Here is a 13,184-nt window from a genome sequence, read left to right as displayed (position 1 = left end):
ACCTCCTGGGCTCAAGCGATTCTCCTGCCTCAGCCTCCGGAGTAGCTGGGATTACAGGCACCCGCCATCATGCCCAGCTAATTTTTGTATTTCTGTACACAGGATTTCTCCATGTTGGCCAGGCTTGTCTCAAACTCCTGACCTCAGGTGATCCGCCCACCTCGGCCTCCCAAAGTGATGGGATTACAGGCATGAGCCCCCACGCCCAGCAAATTTTTTAAACTTGCTAATAATCCTGGGACAATAATCAGAAGTCCATATTCATGCAGACTACATCAAGTTTATTCTGGTAACAATGGCGAAATGGGAGGATGAATAAGATTAAAATTTGATCCAAGTATACACAGATGTTTCATTCATTCATATTAGGTTGGACTATACAGAACTGACAATTGTCAACTATTTTTTATCTATGAGTATGACAATATGTGGTTCAATCTAATATTTTTTGTTGGATTCAGAATCCTTTCTTTACATGAGCTAATTCCATTATGTAATTTTATTGGGACTGAACAGCAAAAAAAAGCATGCAATTAGTAATATTAACCATTGAAATATGTATCAACTCATTTGAACTTGCTGGCAGAAACCCTCAAGGATTAGTGCCAGGTAACACCCTTTGGCTTATTAGCTTCAGATGTGCTATCTAATTTGGCTCAGGGGCAGGGCTGCTAAAACGTACTACCCGGCATACATAAGGGTCAGGAAATCTCTGACACCTGAAATTAACACCATAAGAGAAAAAATTTCGATATTCACTATTGCTAAAGAAACAGTAATCTAAGGCCGTAGAGCAAATGAAAATGATTGCTCCCTCTTAGTTAGTAACTGTTTTTTTGTTTGTTTGTTTGTTTTTGGATTTTTTTGAGACAGAGTCTCGCTCAGTCGCCCAAGCTGGAGTGCAGTGGCGCAATCTTGGCTCACTGCAAGCTCCGCCTCCCGGGTTCACGCCATTCTCCTGCCTCAGCCTCCCGAGTAGCTGGGACTACAGGCGCCCGCCACCACGCCCGGCTAATTTTTTTGTATTTTTAGTAGAGATGGGTTTTCACCGTGTTCGCCAGGATGGTCTTGATCTCCTGACCTCGTGATCCGCCCACCTCGGCCTCCCAAAGTGCTGGAATTACAGGCGTGAGCCACCGCGCCCGGCGTTAGTAACTGTTAAGAAGAGGGAGGCCTGGTGTGGTGGCTCACGCCTGTAATCCCAGCACTTTGGGAGGCCGAGGCGTGCAGATCACGAGGTCAGGAGATTGAGACCATCCTGGCTAACACGGTGAAACCCCGTCTCTACTAAAAATACAAAAAATTAGCCAGGCGTGGTGGCACATGCCTGTAGTCCCAGCTACTCAGAGGGTGAGACAGGAGAATGGCGTGAACCTGGGAGGCGGAGCTTGCAGTGAGTGGAGATCCCACCACTGCACTCCAGCCTGGGCAACAGAGCGAGGTCTCAAAACAAACAAACAAAAAAATTAGCTGGAGGTGACAGCATGTGTCTGTAGTCCCAGCTACTTGAGAAGCTGAGGCAGGAGAGTCACTTGAACCCGGGAAGCGGAGGTTACAGTGAGCCAAGATAGTGCCACTGCACTCCAACCTGGGTGACAGAGCGAGACTCTGTCTTAAAAAAAAAAAAAAAAGTTTAACTTAGACCAGGCACAGTGGCTTATACCTGTAAATCCCAGCACTTTGGGAGGCGGAGATGGGTGGATCACCTGAGGTTGGGAGTTTGAGACCAGCCTGGACAACATGGTGAAACTCCGTCTCTACTAAAAACACAAAAATTAGCTGGTTGTGGTGATGCACACCTGTGGTCCCAGCTACTCGGAAGCCTGAGGCAGGAGAATCTCTTGAACCTGGGAGGCAGAGGTTGCAGTGAGCCGAGATTGTGCCACTGCGCGCACTCCAGCCTACACGACAGAACAGGCCTCCATCTCAAAAAAAAAAAAAAAAAAAAAATGCTTAACATTGAGAACTCCAATAGGTCAGAGAAACGAGACTACTATTATCATCACACTCATCATCACTATCATTTGGGACTTAATTTGTCTGAGGCACTGTATTAAACCCTTATTTTAATCTTGCCACATCACCATCAGATGGGTATATTACTACTTACATTTTACAGATAAGGAGACAGGCCTAATAGAGGTTAAATAACTCTCCCAAAGCTGTATGACTAGTAAGTAGCAGAGCTGGGACCTAAATCACTGTCTCAGCCAAATTTCTATGCTCTAAAACATTACACTGTACTTCATCTCCATTCATCCCGGCTGACCCCAGGCAGAGGAGTGACAGAACTCAAGTATTGACTCTGAGCTTTCAACCCCCTCTATCTTTCATGCCTAGACATTTTGGAATACAACAATAATTTAATATATATGTGCCCATGTTATAAGTTTAACTTGATAATAACACTGATTTTTTGCTTAAGTAGGTTCCTTTTGCATATTTAATTTCTCAAGTAACACTTTGGGGCACACAAAGAAGTTTCCTAAAAGGATATCTTATTTAGGAGTCTTCAATTTAGGTACTTTTTAAAATGGAATCTGGCTGGCTTGTTACAGTTCAAGATCAGTTTGCTGATCAGCTGGCTGCTTTTTTGGTTACTTAAGAGGTGGCACAGTTTAAAAACCTCAACTGGAGTTTCAGCTCTTTCACTAACTCAATAATCCTGTACACATCGTTTAGTCTTCTTTTATCTAATTCCGACATTCTGTGGCTCCTACCTGTATTACAAACACTTCTCAGTATATTAACTACATAATATCTAAAAAATATATGATAGATAAAAGTTCAGACAAAGAGAAACGCAACTGGTTTTGCTGTTGCTGTTGTTTTTGAGACGGGGTATCTCTCTGTCACCTAGGCTACAGTGCAGTGGCAAGATCATGGCTCACCACAGCCTCAAACTCTCAGGCTCAAAGAATCCTCTCACCTCAGCCTCCCAAATACTTAGGACTACAGATGTGAGCCACCGCGCCTAGCTAGTTTTTAAATTTTATGTAGAGACAGTTGTCTTGCTATGTTGCTCAGGCTTGTCTTGAATTCCCGGCCTTAAGCAATCCGCCTGCCTCAGTCTCCCAAAGTGCTGGGATTACAGGTGTGAACCACCACACCTTGGCTGAAATTGAACTATGTGTTATAGTCAATGTTTAAGTCTACTGACTTTGAGTTGTTTCTCCTCACTCCAATATCCTTCATTTTCCTGCAAATCTTCAGCACAAATTCCAGCTTTCAAGGAAGAGTTTTCCAACCTCTACAAAAGCAACCATAAATTCCCTTTTCTGATTTCTTACAACAAACTTTATATTACATAATCTATCTCCTTGGTTTTAGGTCATCCTACATTCTTATTTAATGTTTCTAATGAAGTTCATAATCATCAATTTGCTCTGAATCTTTTATTTAGTCACTCACTCAACAAATATTGAGAACCTACAAATGTGCCAGGCAGCAGTGACTTAAGACTAATTGTTTTCTACCCATTTGTAACCCACAAGGTTAGAACACAATGATTATTGAATATATCTGGATATTTATTAATATATGTGTGTCTCTTAAATTAGTTCTGAAAGAGCTTTGAGGCTGAACTGTTTAACAGATAATTACGGGTTGAGTAAAAAACAGCAGAAATGGAAAGATCTCCATGAGCCCTCCCATGAAGAATCCCGTCCTCTCTTCCAGACTCCATCTCCCAAAGCAAACCTGTTCTCCTTAGATGGACTTAAAGACAGGGGTACCATTCAGGCTGGGCATGAATTACAGGACACAATGGAGGATATGGGAGTAAGAACAGGCAAAGGATCCAGATAGGAGAGTATTGATGCAAGTCATCATTTACACTATCTCAAGAAAATGATCCATTTATCTGACTGTACCAGCCGACCTTCATTCACATGAAACATAAATTTAACTAAACAATTTGCATTTTCCATCAGCTTCATTAAAACTGGATTGACCTTTTGACCCTTACTTGTGTGGCCACTAAGCACACTGTCATTATTGCTTTTTTTTTTTTTTTTTTTTTTGGAGACAGAGTTTTGCTCTTGTTGCCTAGGCTGGAGTGCAATGGCGCGATCTCAGCTCACTGCAACCTCTGCCTCTCGGGTTCAAGCGATTCTCCTGCCTCAGCCTCCTGAGTAGCTGGGATTACAGGGATGCGCCACCACACCTGGCTAATTTTTTTTGTATTTCTAGTAGAGATGAGGTTTCTCCATGTTGGTCAAGCTGGTCTCGAACTCCCGACCTTAGGTGATCTGCCCACCTCGGCCTCCCAAGGTGCTGGGATTACAGGCATGAGCCACCATGCCTGGTCACTGTCATTATTTATAGTCTTATCTCATATGCAATGATTACACCAGTGTACTTACTGCCTTATATTTCTGAGACATGGGTGGCACTATGACGTCATCACTATCTGTAGTTTGTGCTTCACTGACTTCTGAACCTTGTTCAGAGGATTCTTTATCTGCTAGAGAAGAGGTTGCAGTTATAGAACTGTTTCAAAGCACTCTAGCCCAAGAAAAGACCCAGCACACACATCTCCAATCCACTGTCTGGTCACTAGTTCCAAGTGTCTAGATTTTGTCTTCACTTACTAAGAATCAAACCCTCTTTTTCAAAGGTACACTTATTCAGAAGCTTGCTAAACATACAGGATTCACTTCTCAAAAAAAGAAAGGGAAAGAAGGAAAAACAGAAAGGAAGGAAGGCAGGAAGGAAGGGTGAGAGTAAAGGAGGAAGAAGGAAGTCCTTTTGTGGGGGTTGAAGAAAATGGCCAAGCTTGAGGTAAAGCAGTACAAATGGGTGGGGCAGATTGTATTTTCCAAAGATGGCCTCTCTGGCCGGGCGCGGTGGCTCACACCTGTAATCCCAGCACTTCGGGAGGCCGAGGCAGGTGATCACCTGAGGTCAGGAGTTTTAGACCAGCCTGGCCAACATGGCGAAGCCCCATCTCTACTAAAAATGCAAAATTAGCCTGGCTTGGTGGCGCACTCCTGTGGTCCTAGCTACTCAGGAGGCTGAGGCAGGAGAGTTGCTTGAATCCAGGAGGCAGAGGTTGCAGTGAGCCGAGATCGAGGCCACTGCACTCCAGCCTGGGCGACAAGAGACTCTGTCTCAAAAAAAAAAAAAGATAGCCTCAAATGATCTCTCCCATCCCACATGCTCTCCTCACAATGCAACTGACCTTAACACTGCTCCTATTGAGTGCTGGGGTCTTTGTCCCCTCCCCTTCAACTAAGGTGGATCTTTTGGACTGTCTCAACTGAAAGAGTATGGTAGGAGTGATGCTATGTGACTTCTAAGGCCAGAACACAAAAATGCCATGGACTTGCACCTGGCTCTCTTGGAACTCAGCTACCAACCTGTGAGGAAGCCCAAGCAACTGCTGACAGCCAGGAGCACCTGATCAGCGAGTAGGGTGAGCCATCTTGCAAGTTAAACCCATCAGCCCCCTAGCTGAGCTACCCCATCTCATGCCACATTGAGAGAGGAGAAATGAGCCTTCTTCATGAGACCTACCTAACATGCAGAGTAGTGAGCCAAAGAAATGATCATTGTTTTTTTAAGTCACTAAGTTTTGGAGTAGATTGTTACACAGCATTAGATAACTGGACAGCAAGCTGTGCCTCTTCTGTAAAATTTCAAAATCTTGGGTTGTCCGTTTCACTGAGGTCTCAAAGGGAAAAGGTCTGAGGGGCAGCAAAAGGAAAGGCTGCTAAAGGACACAAGGCTTTGTCTACATATGTGGAAATGGCCTCAAAATCAGGCCCTTTTCATTTCTTGATGGCCTTTAACTAATACCCTTAGATCTTTGTCTAAAATATTAATAAGCTTCTTTTTCAACAACTACAGCATCCTGCCTCTGATAGCTCCACTCAGACGTCTGAAACCAGGCAGATTTTAGCTTCTTGCGAGTACTAACTAGTGGTTTTGATTTTTTTTTTTTTTTTTTTTTTTTTTTTTTTTTTGAGATGGAGTATTGCTCTTGTTGCCCAGGCTGGAGTACATGGCATGGTCTCGGCTCACTGCAACTTCTGCCTCCCAGGTTCAAGCGATTCTCCTGCCTCAGCTTCCCAGGTAGATGGGGTTACCAGCACCTGCCACCACACCTGGCTAATTTTTGCATTTTTAGTAGAGGCAGGGTTTCACCACGTTGGCCAGGCTAGTCTCAAACTCCTGACCTCAGGTGATCTGCCCGTCTCTGCCTCCCAAACTGCTGGGATTACAGGTGTAAGCCACCGCACCTGGCCAGTCCTGATCTTTTGAAATTCATGGAGAACAGCGATATTAAAACAATAACTAACAATTAGGCTTCCACAGAAATAGTCTTCTTTTATTATTTATGACTATAAATAGATGACCATATAGTACATGAGGTTTAGATTACCTTCTGGTCTGTCTGCAAATCATAAGAATGGAATTGTTCTCTTATAACCAGGATTTCTTGCCAGTCATGTAAATTTGGCTCTGGGAAACTTTGGGCTTGGTTATTCTTGTTAACCTTCGTTACACTGAGTAAATTTTGATGGAAAAATGGGATTATGCAATCAATAGAAAAATTATCCTTCTCATGAGAAAAATCATTTATGCTCTTCCCATTTAAGAAGTTATTCCGAATACATTCAAAAGCATAAAAATTATGCTTTTAGCTCTTCCCATTTAAGTTATGCCAAATACATTCAAAAGCTTAAAAATTATACTTTTAGGCTGGGCGCAGTGGCTCACGCCTGTAATCCCAGCACTTTGGGAGGCCGAGGTGGGCGGATCATGAGGTCAGGAGATCGAGACCATCCTGGCTAACACAGTGAAACCCCGTCTCTACTAAAAATGCAAAAAAATTAGCTGGGCATGGCGGCGGGCGCCTGTAGTCCCAGCTACTCGGGAGGCTGAGGCAGGAGAATGGCATGAACCCGGGAGGTGGAGCTTGCAGTGAGCCGAGATCGCGCCACTGCACTCCAGCCTGGGTGACTGAGCCAGACTCCATCTCAAAAAAAAAAAAAAAAAAAATTATACTTTTAGGCCAGGTGTGGTGGCTCACACCTGTAATCCCAGCACTTTGGGAGGCTGAGGCGGGTGGATCACTTGAGGCCAGGAATTTGAGACCAGCCTGGACAACATGATGAAACCTAGTCTCTACTAAAAATACAAATATTAGCCGGGCATGCTGGGGCACACCTGTAGTCCCAGCTACTCTGGAGGCTGAGGCAGGAGACTCACTCGAACCTGGGAGGCAGAGATTGCAGTGAGCTGAGATTGTGCCACTGCACTCCAGCCTGAGCAACAGAGAGAGACTTCATCTAAAAAAATAATAATAATTTTATATATATATACACACACACATATATATTATATACATAAAATACTTCTAGAGATTTAGAAAAAAAGCTTTTTTTAAGTAGTAAAGACTCCCTTTTCACAATATTTTCATATCTGCCTTTATATTTTTCCTCTCATTATTACATTTTTCAAGCACATAGAAAAACCTATGAAATATAAATGTTCAGCTTATTAAATTGTTGTAAAATGAACATCTCTATCACAACTCAGCCAAGAAATAGAACGTTGGTAGCACTCCAGATGCCCAAAGCGTGTCCTTTCCTGATAACCATCTTCCCCTTCTCCTAGGAGTAACCACTATTCTGACCACTGTCAGAACTAGAGGATGGCATTTGAGGCACGGACCTTAGGCATAAAATTTGAAGGGGTGCCAAAAACTCAATAATCAAGACAAACACTGACTTGTTTTTTGTTTTTTATATTGAGACAGAGTCTTGCTCTGTTGCCCAGGCTGGACTGTAGTGGTGTAATCTCAGCTCACTGCAACCTCTGCCTCCTGGGTTTAAGCAATTGTCCTGCCTTAGCCTCCCCAGTAGCTGGGATTACAGGCAGATGCTACCACACCCAGCTAATTTTTTGTATTTTTAGTAGAGATGGGGTTTCATCATGTTGGCCAAGCTAGTCTCAAACTCCCGACCTCAGGTGATCTACCCGTCTACTCCTCTCAAAGTGCTGGGATTACAGGTGTGAGCCACTGCGCCTAGCCAACAAACAGTTTTAATGAGAAAATCAAAACTAGGTTGGGTGCGGTGGCTCACACCTGTAATCCCAGCACTTTGGGAGGCCGAGGTGGGCGGATCACCTAAGGTCAGGAGTTCGAGACTAGCCTGACCAACATGGAGTAACCCCATCTCTACTAAAAATACAAAATTAGCAGGGTGTGGTGGTGCATACCTATAATCCCAGCTACTCGGGAGGCTGAGGCAGGAGAATCGCTTGAACCCGAGAGGCAGAGGTTGCAGTGAGCTGAGATCATGCCATTGCACTCAGTCTAGGAGACAGAATGAGACTCCATCTCAAAAACAAAACAAACAAAAAAAAACCCTGGGGCAAAATAACATTTTATAAATACTGGGTAAGTTACTTCTTTAAGAATTCCAGCCTTGGCTAACCTAACCATCACACTTATAACACAAAACTGGGCCTAGAGTCTTACATACTAATTTTCCATGAAAAATTTAGCATTCTAAGATGAAGGGGAAAAGTAAATAACTAGCTTGGCAAAACAATTCAATGATTAAACAGAAAAAAATTGCTTTTTTTTCTTTTTTTTGAGATGGAGTCTTGCTCTGTCGCCCAGGCTGGAGGAGCACAGTGGTGCAACCTCAGTTCACTGCAACCTCCTCCTCCTGGGTTCAAGCAATTCTCCTGCCTCAGCCTCCTGAGTAGCTAGGATTACAGGCACGTGCCACCACACCCAGCTAATTTTTGTATTTTTAGTAGAGACGGGTTTCACCATGTTGGCTGGGCTGCTCTTGAATGCCTGACCTTGTGATCCACCCACTTCGGCCTCCCAAAGTGCTGGGGAAAAAAATAGATTTTAAAATACAATACCATTTACAGGATGTAGAGGTTCCTTCTGTTTCAGTGCTGAATGGGATAATGTCATTTCCTCTTCCTCTGGCTCATTTTTAAAGCCATCACCTATGGAGCTGTAAGCCTCTGAGAACTTCCACTCAGTGTAATTCACCTGCTTCAGAATAAGAAGAACAATATTACATAGCTGGTAATATCTTGGTTTGGTTTTCTTTCTTCATTCCTTCCTTCCTGCCTTCTTTTTAAATACTAGCTCTTTTTATTTTTTTAAATTATTATTATTATTATTATTATTATTTTGAGACAGAGTTTCCCTCTGTCACTCAGGCCAGAGTGCAGTGATATCATCTTGGCTCACTGCAACCTCCGCCTTCTGGGTTCAAGCGATTCTCCTGCCTCAGCCTCCCGAGTAGCTGGGATTACAGGAGCTCGTCACCACACCTGACTAATTTTTCTATTTTTAGTAGAGATGGGGTTTCACCATGTTGACCAGGCTGGTCTCGAACTCCTGACCTCACATGATTGGCATGCCTCAGCCTCCCAAAGTGCTAGGATAACAGGCATGAGTCACCATGTCCAGACAATACTAGCTCTTTTTAATTTTTAAAAGTTAATACTTGTTGGCCGGGCATGGTGGCTCACGCCTATAATCACAGCACTTTGGGAGGCCGAGGCAGGCAGATCACCTGAGGTCAGGAGACCAGCCTGGTCAACATGGTGAAACCTCATCTCTACTAAAAATACAAAAATTAGCCAGGTATGGTAGCAGGTGCCTGTAATCCCAGCTACTTGGGAGGCTGAGGCAACAGAATTGCTTGAACCTGGGAGGAGGAGGCTGCAGTGAGCCGAGATCGTGCCATTGCACTCTGGCCTGGGCAACAGAGCGAGTTTCTTTTGAGATGGAGTTTCGCACTTGTTGCCCAGGCTGGAATGCAATGGCGTGATCTTAGCTCACCACAACTTCCACCTTCCAGGTTCGAGTGATTCTCCTTCCTCAGCCTCCTGAGTAGCTGGGATTACAGGTATGCACCACCACGCCCGGCTAATTTTTGTATTTTTAGTAGAAACAGGGTTTCACCATGTTGGTCAAGCTGGTCTCAAGCTCCTGACCTCAGGTGATCCACCCGTCTCGGCCTCCCAAAGTGCTGGGATTACAGGCCGGAGCCACCATGCCCGGCCGATTATTGCTTATCTTGTGCGTCTGCTTCTGCTTCTACCTCTGAGAATAATACATCTGGGGACACTACACCCCACAATTTAGCGCTTCAGAGTTTTTAAGGTCTTACCTCTGGTGTATTTCCATTTAAGACGTTAAGGCTAAGATACTCCATTCTATTCTTCCCTTGAACGCCTATTCTTTTGCCATGTTTTCTTCTTGAGTAGCTCACAACCTGGTGCTCCTTTTCCTTTCTTTCTCCCCCATGAGGAGATTTTCTCCTTGCTTGATACTGACCAGCTTCAACGGGAACCCCAGGAGGTACCATCTGGTCCTGAATAGAAAGATCAGAGACAGCGTTACAAGATAGTAGTTTAACAACCTAGAAACACAAGAAAGGGATTTAGGAACTAGCATTAGACTTCATTTCTTTCCTCACGGAGTTGAGAAATGCTCTCTCTCTCTCTTTCCACAATAAAACCCAGGCTTTCGCTCCATCAGTAGTCTCACGGCATTATGAGAGATATATATTAAGTTCACAGGACACATGACATTCACACAGGGAATTTCTTTTTATTTTTTGAGACAGAGTTTCACTCTTATTGCCCAGGCCGGAGTGCAATGGCGTGATCTCGGCTCACTGTAACTTCCACCTCCTGTGTTCAAGTGATTCTCTTGCCTCAGCCTCCTGAGTACCTGGGATTACAGGCATGCCCCACCATGCCCAGCTAATTTTTTGTATTTTTAGAAAAGACAGGGTTTCACCCTGTTGGTCAGGCTGGTCTTGAACTCCCAACCTCAGGTGATTTGCCTGCTATGGCCTCCCAAAGTGCTGAGATTACAGGCATGAGCACCTACTCCAACTATAATACTGTCTCCTTCAAATCTGCTCCATCGGATTGGCAGAGATCTGCCACCTGTGGAGTCCTGGAGAGTTACCTGGGAAGGAAATGAAGCCTTTTCCTCTTCAGATGAGATCTTTGAACTGTCCTTGGTATCCTTCCCCTTAGTCTGAGCTTCTGGTTTCAGGAAACTCTCAGGGGGTATGTAGGGAAACTTCCAATCCAGTTGCACTTGAATAGACCCGTTGGGTTTCTCTGCAGGGTCAGTGAGGTTAAAATCACCTGAGAGACAAACAGATATTAATAAGACTTGATCACATGAAATAAACAAGTGATCATTTGTCAGCATCTTATCTATTTCCTTCCTATTTTTAATTTCAACATATTTTATCAGCAATTAATTAACATCCATCAAATAATTACGATGATGATACACTCAGAAGTAAAATCAAATAGCAGAGCAGTTAGAATATTAACCAGGGAAGATGGGTTATCTCTAGGATGCAGGGAGAGATAGTGAAAGGTGTATGAAAAGGAGTACAGCTTGCTTGTCATCAGTCATCCAGCCAATAAACAAGATTGCATTATTATTACTATTATCAAATGCTTACTGTGCCTTTGTTGTTCCAAGAAAACTGTCATCTCTACCCTCAAGTGGTCCCAAGAAAACTTAAGCAAAATGGCTTTTTCGAAATGCCAGACGTCTGATTTGTAACACTGATTAACAGATGGCTTATACTGCTTCCTCTGTTTGGCAAAGCAGTTGCGTCCAGAAGTGTCAGCCTTTTTTTAAGCAGTTGTATTGAGGAGAGAGCTGCACACATTTCCTGGAGCATCCAGAACCTTGTTAAATATGGTTGTTTCTGGCTGCAGCTACTCCCACTTCCTAAGGAGAACATGGATACCCCCGCCTCACCCTCCCAGGACCGTAGTCAAAGAGTCGACCCCTCTTGGTACGCCCCCACAATCCTAGGTATAAAAGTTAGGAAAGACAGTATGGAGCTCAGCTCCACACTGGGAGAAAAAAAAAATCCAAGACATTTGCCTTTGACATGGCCTGGTGTGGAAATCTCTCTAACTTGTGTCCAGTGTTTAAAAGAAGTGAGAGAATGATGGGGGAGTGTTAAGGTCTCAGTTTACAATCACGTATTTATCTAGTTATACACTAAGAAACAACAGGCCTTAAGTAAAGACAGATACTAGACAGCATTACAGAGCTTGAAAAAGTTTGTTCAGCCAGGCACAGTGGCTCATGCCTATAATCCCAGTACTTCGGCAGGCTGAGGTAGGCGGATCACCTGAGGTCGGGAGTTGAAGACCAGCCTGACCAACATGGAGAAATCCCGTCTCTACTAAAAATACAAAAATTAGCCAGGTGTGGTGGCGCATGCCTGTAATCCCAGCTACTCGCCTGGACAACAAGTGTGAAACTCCATCTCGGAAAAAAAAAAAAAGTTTATTCAGACACAGAGGTATAGAATTCAGCTTGCTGGCTCTACCCACTCCGGAATGTTGTCTTTGTGACTGAAAAGAAGCAGAAGAAGCCAGTGTTTCCATACAAGTAGTGAGGCTCTAAGTCTTCTGCCCTGTTGCTCTTGACAATATTCTAAATCCTTTCTCTTCAGGTTTTAAGAGAGACTGTTTCAAGCAAGTAATCAAAGAAAAGTAGAATCAGGACAGGGAGACAACACTGGGAAGAGGGCGTGAAGATGCAATAACCTCGAACTCCCACCTTTGATAGATTCATTTTTTGCAAGAGGCAGTAAAGGCACTTGGGCTCGGCCAAGATATGAGCCAGGCTCTAAGTCTTCATCATCAAAAACATGTATAGACAGGGCCTCCCGTCTCAGATATTGGTCCAGGTCAGAGGTCACAAGCACCGGGAATCGAGCCTGGTCTCTAAAGTAGGGGTTGTTACTAGCTGGAATGATGGCAGTGTCATGGTCAGAAAAGGTGAAGAAGCGGTACACAGCATATGGACTGGGTTGAGTTCCCAGCCATCGACTCCGGAGGCCACAGCACTTGGTGATTTCAATCTGCAGCTCGTTCTGAGGTTCCCAAGACTCCAATCTGAACTGGAAAGATGTTGGTCATGTGAGGAAAAGGGCAGCTTGAGAGTGTTGTATGTGAAGCCTAGGATCTGTGGTGAGGAAGAGCTATGATCTAGAGAACAGCTATCCCAACTGGATGAGGAAGAAACCTAATGATCTTCACCTGCCTGCAAACTGGCTCTGGCAGTTATTTGAGGGAGATACTAGCACTCATGACTTAACTTAGAGAACAGCACAGAGAAACTATTCTGTTCACAGCAAGGA

General features: G+C 44.0%; 1 protein-coding gene across 4 annotated transcripts in view; it reads right to left on the bottom strand.

Annotated features, from left to right (window-relative positions):
- RPGRIP1 (RPGR interacting protein 1) overlaps nucleotides 1–13,184 on the bottom strand; it is a 78,710-nt gene that overhangs the window by 17,227 nt on the left and 48,299 nt on the right. For 2 of the 4 annotated variants that reach the window (XM_077940588.1, XM_077940589.1), the window contains 4 exons: nucleotides 10,967–11,151; nucleotides 10,158–10,361; nucleotides 8,890–9,028; nucleotides 4,365–4,462 (listed from right to left, as the gene is read on the bottom strand). In XM_077940588.1, the coding sequence (XP_077796714.1) occupies nucleotides 4,365–4,462; nucleotides 8,890–9,028; nucleotides 10,158–10,361; nucleotides 10,967–11,151 (626 nt within the window). Of the gene's footprint in view, nucleotides 1–4,364; nucleotides 4,466–8,889; nucleotides 9,029–10,157; nucleotides 10,362–10,966; nucleotides 11,152–12,601; nucleotides 12,945–13,184 lie in introns of all 4 variants that reach the window. The other 2 variants (XM_077940587.1, XM_077940591.1) reach the window with 2 other exon arrangements.

This window comes from Macaca mulatta, chromosome 7 (genome assembly GCF_049350105.2).
Source record: "Macaca mulatta isolate MMU2019108-1 chromosome 7, T2T-MMU8v2.0, whole genome shotgun sequence".
In the NCBI taxonomy this organism is placed as follows: domain Eukaryota; kingdom Metazoa; phylum Chordata; class Mammalia; order Primates; family Cercopithecidae; genus Macaca; species Macaca mulatta.
Note: the sequence above shows the minus strand (reverse complement) of the source record. Positions and strands in the feature narration are given on the sequence as shown.